At 42.5% G+C, this 9,087-nt stretch overlaps 1 protein-coding gene across 5 annotated transcripts in view; it reads left to right on the top strand.

Moving 5' to 3' along the window:
• RMND1 (required for meiotic nuclear division 1 homolog) overlaps positions 1–9,087 on the top strand; it is a 52,656-nt gene that overhangs the window by 501 nt on the left and 43,068 nt on the right. For 4 of the 5 annotated variants that reach the window (XR_002730397.1, XR_002730398.1, XM_023206139.1 and 1 more), the window contains exons 1-2: positions 37–202; positions 5,303–5,820. Coding sequence is in view for 3 of the 5 variants with exons in the window: in XM_023206139.1 (XP_023061907.1) it covers positions 5,317–5,820 (504 nt within the window). In the remaining 2 variants the exon portion in view is untranslated. Of the gene's footprint in view, positions 1–36; positions 203–5,302; positions 5,821–9,087 lie in introns of those variants that run through there. The other variant, XM_023206140.3, reaches the window with a different exon arrangement.

Here is a 9,087-nt window from a genome sequence, read left to right as displayed (position 1 = left end):
CAGACAGTCACGTGGTCCGAGTTGCTCCCGCTAAGTGGACCAGAGTTCAGTGCGCCTGCGCAGTATCGGGGGTGGGAGGGAGCGCCCTTCCAGGAGATGGGGTGGCTGCTGTAGTGAGAGGCTGGTGCTGCGGCTTTTTCCCTGCAGTCCTGCCGAGGAAGCGTGCGTCCCTGGCGCTTCCTTCTTCTCTTCCGGCCGAGAGGTTAGTGTATTGCCTTTCCTTAGCTGCTTGGGTGGTCCGGCTCGGAGGTCTGCGCCCTGGCTCCTGGCCGCCTGGAACGTGTACAGTCACAGGTTACGCTGGTGCGACTGTGACCCTCTGCCTCTTACCGTGATCTTTGGTCGACTTAGCTGGGAGTAAAAAGCACTCAGTCAATTAATGAACCCTTTTTTTGAGCCAGTGCACCGCGGTAACTAGAAATCGATAAAATAATTTTGAGTTTGAGGAATTGAACGGCCTGCTCCCAAAGATGAGTGACAGTTGTCTCTTGAATCGTAGCCTAGCTGTAACCGATTTTCTTAATTGGTGTTATTGTCTAAAAGTTGAAATGTGCCCAGGAACTGAGTAACTGCCTAGTATTTCATTTTAAAAATTCGATCGAATGCCTATTATGTACTGGCGCTAGTGTCAGGAGATACAGTAGGAAAAAACACACAAATCTGTATCCTCAAGGAGCTTCCATTCTGGAGGGAAGACACAAAAATCAGCTCTCTCCTTTTTTTTCCTTTAGCGTTCTGTCTCACGTATTTTACTGATTTAGCTCTTTTTTGCCTGTCACTCCCAATGTAAGGTTCAAAAGATAGGATTTTTGTCTATTTTATTTTCAACTGTATTGTCAGCAACTGGGGACAATGCCTGGCACATGGTAAGAACTCAGTTGTTTTGCAGTATGAATTAATAAACTAAAAATTAAAGGTATGTAAGTGATGTTACACAATGGAGAAATGCAAAGTGGAGAAAGAGAACGGGTGCTGGTTGTGTGTTTTTAATGTAGTGGTTGGGGAAGGCTTCACTGGGTAGAAGACATTTTAGCAAATCTCTGGAGGAGGTGAGGGTGTGAGCCTTTCAGATCCCTGGGAGAAGAGCCTAAGGAACAGCAAATGCAAAGATCCAGAGGCTAGAATGAGGAGCAAAATAAGCAAAGGAGAGAGCTGTCATAGTGCTGATAAAGGGCCAGAAAATGTAGTGCCATGCAGGCCATTTTGAGGGCTTTGACATTTTTTTTTTTTTTTTTTTTGAGACGGAATCTCGCACTGTTGCCCAGGCTTTAGTGCAGTGGCGCGATCTCGGCTCACTGCAACCTCCGCCTCCCGAGTTCAGGCGATGATGCTCCTGCCTCAGCCTCCCGAGTAGCTAGGATTATAGACCCATGCCGCCATGCCCAGCTAATTTTAGTATTTTTAGTAGACACAGGGTTTCACCGTGTTGGCCAGGCTGGTCTGGAACTCCAGACCTCAAGTGATCCCTCCCAACGTGCTGGGATTACAGGCGTGAGCCACTATGCCTGGTCGGAGGGCTTTAGCTTTTATTAAGTGAACCGTGAAGCCATAGCCACATTTTGCGCTAAGATTTGACTTCAAAGGATCACTTTGGTTGCTTGTGTTGAGAAGAAATTGTAGGGGGCCCAAAACAGAATCAGGGAAACTGGTTAAAGCTATTATAATAATCCATGGGAAAGATAGCAGTTTGGATCAGGTAGTAGTATTACTGATGATGGGCAGTGGTCCCTAGAAGGCCCTTGGGATTTACTGACAAGTTGGATATGGAGAATAAAGAGTCAAGGTGGACTCCACGTTTCTGGCTTAGCAGTTACAAAGATACTAATTACTGCTCGTGAATGGGAAAGACTGGGAAGAAAGGGATGCAAGGGATTCCAGGGGTATAAGAGAGAGATTAGAATGGTAGACCATGGAGTGTAAACTGGATATGGAGGAAGTGAAGTCATGGGGAGTGAGAGACTGTGAAAAGGTGGTTGGATCATTGACTCACGGGTCCTGTTGGTGTTGAAGAATTGTTGGAATTGGGTAATAGAAGGAGTGAGATGCAAATATAGGAGGTGGTGCTTAGAGAGTAGAATGGATGAAATTGAGGTGAGGAGATCCGATGTATTGATAATGACAGTAGGGCCCTGTCTGATAGAAAAACAATGTAAGGCACAAATGTAATCTTAGGCTTTCTAGAAGGTGCAGTGATAAAAATGGGATGGGTCCGGTGGCTCATGCCTGTAATCCCAACACTTTGGGAGGCCAAGGCAGGTGGATCACCTGAGATCAGGATTTCAAGACCAGCCTGGCCAACATGATGAAACCCCGTCTCTACTAAAAATACAAAAAATTAACTAGGCATGGTGGCAGGCACCTGTAATCCCAGCTACTTGGGAGGCTGAGGCAGGAGAATCGCTTGAACGGGGGAGGCAGAGGTTGCAGTGAGCCAAGATCGTGCCATTACACTCCAACCTGGGCAACAAGAGCGAAACTTTGTATCAAAAAAGAAAAAAGAATAGCTAAAATTTATTTGAATAATGCATTTTATTTAGGTAAATATACCCAGACATATTATTTCAACAAATAATTGATAGAAGAATTGAGATATTTTACTTATTAAAAAATTAAGGCTCAATTTATACTAACCAGAATTCAAGGGCTCAATAGCAATGTGGGTTGTCTAGTGGCTACTTTACAGGTTACAGGATAATTACCATGGGCATGAGTGGCTGAGGAAAAGTGAAAAACAGGACTATTCAGGAAGGGAGATTAGGGAACTCAGGGCCAGGGTTTTGGAAGAATCATCCCCACCACTGATCAGCATGGATATAGAAACCATTGAAAATTATTGCAACAATAATATTACCTGTAACTTTTACATTCATTGTGATAGTGCTTCATGTAGCCTCCATATTAAGGTAGTCAATAGAGTTTTGAGGTAAATAATTCATTCAAAGAGGCCAGGTGCAGTGGCTCACGCCTGTAATCCCAGCACTTTGGGAGTCCAAGGCAGGCGGATCATTTGAGGTCAGGAGTTGGAGACCAGCCTGGCCAACATAGTGAAACCCCTTCTCTGCTAAATATACATATGTATATCTATATATATCTATATATATAGATATATAAAATACAAAAACTAGCTGGGCTTGGTGGCGCACACCTGTAATCCCAGCTACTCAGGAGGCTGAGGCAGGAGAATCACATGAACCTGGGAGGTGGAGGTTGCGGTGAGCTGAAGTGGCACCACTGCACTCCAGCCTGCTGAGCGACAGAGTGAGACTCCCATCTCAAAAAAAAAAAAGAATTTCCTCAAAGATAATGAAAGAATCTAGGACTGTGGACACATTTCTAAAATATTTTGTAGTTAGGTTCTTCAAAATTAAGTGGTTCAACTGGCATGGAATAGTACTAATCAAAGGTGAACTGCAGTAGCCAATTGGACTAGAATGAAGCACAGAATACCAGCTTTTGAAGGGATTTTGAAAGCAGCAGGTTCTACCTCCTAAATATCACCGTGAATCATCTTTGTCCTTATCCTGGAGAGAGGTAATAAAGAAATAAAAGGTAGTGGGTAAGAGTGTTGACTTTGGAATTGTGAAAGCCTGGGTTTTATGTTAATTACATCTCTGTAGCTTCTTAATTGTGAGCACTTAGCCTCTTTAAACCTCAGTTTCCTAATCAGTGAAATGGGATCATTATGAGGTGAGGCCGAGCACTTGGCATGTAGAAAGTGCTCAGAGTGATGTTAGAGGCTCTCGTTTCCTCCTGCACATCATCACCAAAAAGTTGTTTTAGGAACATGCATTTGACTATGTGACTCTCAGAGTTAGAAGCCCAGCTTTCTCCCCACCTGTAGAAACTCTTTGGGATGACTTTATAGATCCTTTGGTGATCTGATCACCAGCTCTTTTTCAGTCCTTACCTTCTGCAGCTCACTCCAACCTCCCCTGAGTTAGGGAGATAAATAGGACTCCATGCCTGAGGTGTTTGACTTGCTGATCCTTCTGCCCTTTCAAGACTCGGTTCAAATGTCACCTCTCTGACAATGCCACACTCTTCACATGCTCCTTTCTCTGGACTAGAGCAATTTGTGCATCTCATTCATTTTCCTCTGCTAGACTTTGAATTCTGAGATCATTGATTCATATATCTCTAGCACCTAACATGTTATTTTTAAAAAAAGAATTATTGATTACTATGGTCTAACTTTTTTTTTTTTTTTTTTTTTTTTGAGACAGAGTCTCATTCTGTTGCCCAGGCTAGAGCGCAGTGGGGCGATCCTGGCTCGCTGCAACCTCTGCCTCCCTGGTTCGAGCGATTCTATATCTCAGCCACCTGAGTAGCTGGGATTAAACGCATGCACCACTATGCCTGGCTAATTTTTTTTTGTATTTTTAGTAGAGATGGGTTTTCGCCATGTTGGCCAGGCTGGTTTTGAATTCCTGGCCTCAAGTGATTGCCCCCACACCCTTTTAGCCTCCCAGAGTGCTGGGATTACAGGCATGAGCCACTGTGTGTGGCCTACTATAGGCTAACTTTAAAATCACACGTTTCATACTGTAAATGAGGGGGAAATTCTGTTTCCCTTGTCTGGAATGTTCATGTGTGTATCTGACAAGCCTCATGCGCTCCCATGCCCAGCCCCAAGCTGAAAAGCACCTTCCCCTTCTAGAATCAGCTTAGCTCTTTCTGGGAGCCTTTCCTGATTCTTTTTTTTTTTTTTTTCCTGAGGCAGAAAAAAGGCTGGAGTGCAGTGGTACAATCATGACTCACTGCAGCCTCGGTCTCCTGGGCTCAAGTGATCCTCCTACCACAGCCTGTGAATAGCTGGGACTACAGGCATGAGCTGCCATCACACCCAGCTAATTTTTAAATTTTTGTCATTTTTGTAGAGATGATGTTTTGTCATGTTGCCCCAGCTGGTCTGGAACTCTTGGACTCAAGCAATCCACCTGCCTCAGTCTCCCAGTGTGCTGGGATTACAGGTGTGAGCTACAGTGCCTGGCCAGTACAGATTTTTATATATTTGATATGCTAATGAAGTAAATGAAGTGGTCCCATCACTATTTTTTTTTAAGGTTCTTGTTATATCAGTAGCTTTATAATCTTGTAATCTTCCAGAAAGAAGGCCAAATGTTGATAAAGGCAAAGTGGCAGAAACACTGTACTTAATTTTTTAACCTTGTTCTTTTGCTAGAATTAGGATGTATCTGTTTTACAAATTTTTTTACAGAAATATGCCTATTACCTAGGGAAATATTATATATGTTTTAAGCGTTAATTTTAAAACTTGAACTTTGAATTCCTTTTCTTTTAGCTTGGGACGTGGTAATGCCAGCCACACTCCTCAGAGCCGTGGCCGGATCTCATCGTATATTATCAAAAGCACATCAGTGCCGAAGAATCAGTCATCTAATGTTAAAACCACTTAAGGAATTTGAAAATACAACATGCAGCACACTGACAGTATGTGAAAACTTGGATTTGTTCCTTCCTGATAAAACAGCTGGTGGTTTGAATAAGTCTCAGATCCTGGAAATGAACCAAAAAAAGTCTAATACAAGCCTGCTCTCGCCATTAAATGCTGCTCGTTGCCAAGATGAAAAGGCACCCCTTCCAACCATGAAATCCTTTGGTACTCACAGGAGAGTGACCCACAAACCACATCTATTGGGTTCTAAATGGTTTATAAAAATATTAAAGAGGCATTTCTCATCTATACCAACGGAAACATTTGTTCCAAAACAAGACTTCCCACAGATCAAGAGACCACTAAAAGCATCCAGGACCAGACAGCCATCCAGGACCAACCTTCCAGTTTTGTCTGTGAATGAGGTAAAGTAGGGGTGGCCGTGGCTCTTGTGCTTAGTGATCGTTGCTCACGCTAAACCAGTGTGCGCTGCACCCCAGCCTTACCACCAACGTAAGAGAACTGGCAGTCACTCAGACTTCCTCATCAAGATCTTTGAAGCCTAATAAATATCCAAAGGGATTCAAAATCTTAATTTTTAACAATTAATGATACATATAAAAACAAAATACAAGCAATAAAACATGAAAATATAGTTTATAAAAGATTTGGTTATTGGTCTAAGGAAATTGAATAAGAGGACCAATATTAAGACCAGTCTAAGAATGGGACTGTAAAAAAAATTAAAAAAAAACGTTAAAAAAACAAACTAGAAATTCTTCATCAAATTAAAAAAAAAATGTAACTGCAGACAGATAAGCCTTTATTAGGCTGTGGCAGTTGCATGGGTCGGTGAAATAACATGGTAAGGTAGCCTCCAAAAGCAGCAGGGGAGGAGGGCCTTGCTTTTTTATCCTCTTAAGGTTTAAGGGGGTATTTTTTTTTTCATCCTTAAGGAGTTTCTGGGAATTTTTCTGCTACAATTTGCATTTCTTCTTTAATAACAAGTTAAGGGTCAAGATCAAGCCCTTAGTAACCTTTGTGTGTCGCATAATACCTAGAACTATATGTTGTACTTATATGTTTATTACATTGGAAAGGATTGAAAAGAGGCAAGAGGATCTTTAATGCCGGTAGTCATCAACATTAAAGACACTTTAAACTTGATGAAGACTTCTGAATCTATCATAAAACAGGTTAGAATGTCTGTCTTCAAGTCTTGATTCTGAAAAGTAGCCCCTGAGCCTGTTTAATTGGGGCCATGTTTTTATTACTGTGTAGTTGACACCCCTTGGAAAGGTATACATACGTACCTTTACTCATCCTCTGATTCGGAAGCTAAGAATGAATGAATGGTTCTTGTGTTGGATTCTGGAATGCTTTCAATTCTTGTGTGCTTTCTCTGAACCCAGGATGTGAAGGATGGAGTGTTGTGCAGCTACTGTTCCACCTTTCCTTTAGCTCGAGCTTTGGGGTAACCTGGGAAATTCAGTATTTAAGTGTCCAAGATGACATTAAGTGTAAAAACCTGAATTCATGGCAGATCCAAAAAAGAGAAAGCTCAATTCTGTTCATTTGTAACATCTAGGAGCACAGTGCGTCGGGTTTCTTAGGAAGAAGCTGATACAGTCAGACATGTCCCTAGGCTATTTCTTTGGGCCATCCTTAGACTTGCAAGCAATTTTCCTAAATACCATATCTTATTTTTCTTTAGGTTTTTTTTTTTTTCTACTTCCTTCCAGGAAAGAATTTGAAGTAGATTTTCAACATTCAACATAGTTTCAAATGAGATAATAAATACTTTCGCATATTAGAACAAATAGTTGACATGAACAGAGAAATGTTATAAAGTACCTGAAATGAATAATTTAGTTGAACATTTTGTTTTGAGAAGCCCGGTAATTAAAAGAGGAAATCCTTCTGGGATTTACTGTTTGTTGTTTTTTATTGTGGGAGAGGGCAGAGTAAAAACATAAAAATATCTTCAGAGAAATAACTTTTTCCAGCACTGAAATGAAGGAGTTATTTCATGGATTCTGTTATAGGAGACATTGTGTAACATGATAGACAATGACTTCAGTTGGAGTTTGGCAAAAACAAGCCATATGCTGTCTTTCTGAAAGCACAGGAATATAATAGAAAATCAGATGTTTCTGGCCGGATGGTGGCTCACACCTGTAATCCCAACATATTGGGAGACCAAGGCAGGTGGATTACTTGAGGTCGGGAGTTTGAGACTAGCCTGGCCAACATGGTGAAACCCTGTCTCTACAAAAATACAAAAATTAGCCAGGTATGGTGGTGGTGCACACTTGTAATCCCAGCTGCTTGGGAGGCTGAGGCAGGAGGATCTCTTGAATCCAGGAGGCAGAGGTTGCAGTGAGCCAAGATCACGCCACTGCATTCCAGCCTGGGTGACAGAGTGAGGCTCTGTCTCAGAAAAAAGAAGAAAATCATATGTTTCTAAAGTGATCTGAGATAATATAATTTTGGAACACCATTTTTTGAAGATTTTATTCTTCATAGAGAAAGCAGTCTTGGCATGACTAGGTAATATGTCCCCAGGACCAAAGCCTGACTTTCTTTTTTTTTTTTTGAGATGGAGTGTTGCTCTGTCCTCCAGGCTGGAGTGCAGTGGCGTGATCTCGGCTCACTACAAGCTCCGCCTCCCTGGTTCACGCCATTCTCCTGCCTCAGCCTCCTGAGTATCTGGGACTACAGGCGCCCACCACCACGCCTGGCTAATTTTTTTTTTTTTTTTGTATTTTTAGTAGAGACGGGGTTTCACCGTGTTCGCCAGGATGGTCTCGATCTCCTGACCTCGTGATCTGCCTGCCTCGGCCTCCCAAAGTGCTGGGATTACAGGCGTGAGCCACTGCGCCCGGCCAAAGCCTGACTTTCATCTGCCACAAATTGAGGGCCACTCCATTTTCATACGGCCATCAAAGTGGTAAACCCTTTATACCACTCTTGACTGAGACAAGGGAAAGCCTCTGCTTTGTGTCAAAAGCATGTGGACTTTGTTTTGTTACCATAGTTGCACTGAGCTCATCTTTTCAGCTCTGCAGAACAACATGCATCTGGAGTTGGCTGAATGGTTTTAGTCACCCTCTCTGTTCGAATTAAATCTTTACCCGGTCTCATTTTCAGAGATCATAATCTGAGATATTCAACCCACATCCCTTTGGCTTACAATTCCTAAAAGCAATAGTGGGTCCTGTGGCTTAATGCCTATAATTCCAGTGTTTTGGGAGGCTGATGCAGAAAGACCACTTGGGGCCAGGAGGTCAAGACCAGCCTGGCAATGTAGCAAGACTCCCATTTCTAAAAGACTTAAAAAAAAAAAAAAAAAAAAAAAAAATTAGCCGGGCTTGGTGGTGCGCACCTGTAGTCCTAGCTACTCAAGAGGCTGAGGTGGGAGGTTCGCTTGAGCCTGGGGGTTCCAGGCTACAGTGAGTCATGACTGCACCTCACTCCATCCAACCTAGGCGACAGAGGGAGACCCACTAAACAGTCACCTCATTAAAACAAAAGATATTCCCATCACTCGTGAAATTCCAAGGGCTTTAGAAGCTCTGTGTTAGTAACTAAAGACCCACTAAACAAATGAGAAAACAATAATAGCCACGCTTCTTATTAATGTCCGGTCTTTGAAGAGAACACCAGAGGATGGGAATGGCAGGTCTGAGTGG

Source organism: Piliocolobus tephrosceles, chromosome 5 (assembly GCF_002776525.5).
Source record: "Piliocolobus tephrosceles isolate RC106 chromosome 5, ASM277652v3, whole genome shotgun sequence".
Lineage (NCBI taxonomy): Eukaryota > Metazoa > Chordata > Mammalia > Primates > Cercopithecidae > Piliocolobus > Piliocolobus tephrosceles.
The sequence above is the reverse complement of the archived record's forward strand: the minus strand, read 5'-3'. Positions and strand labels throughout refer to the sequence as shown.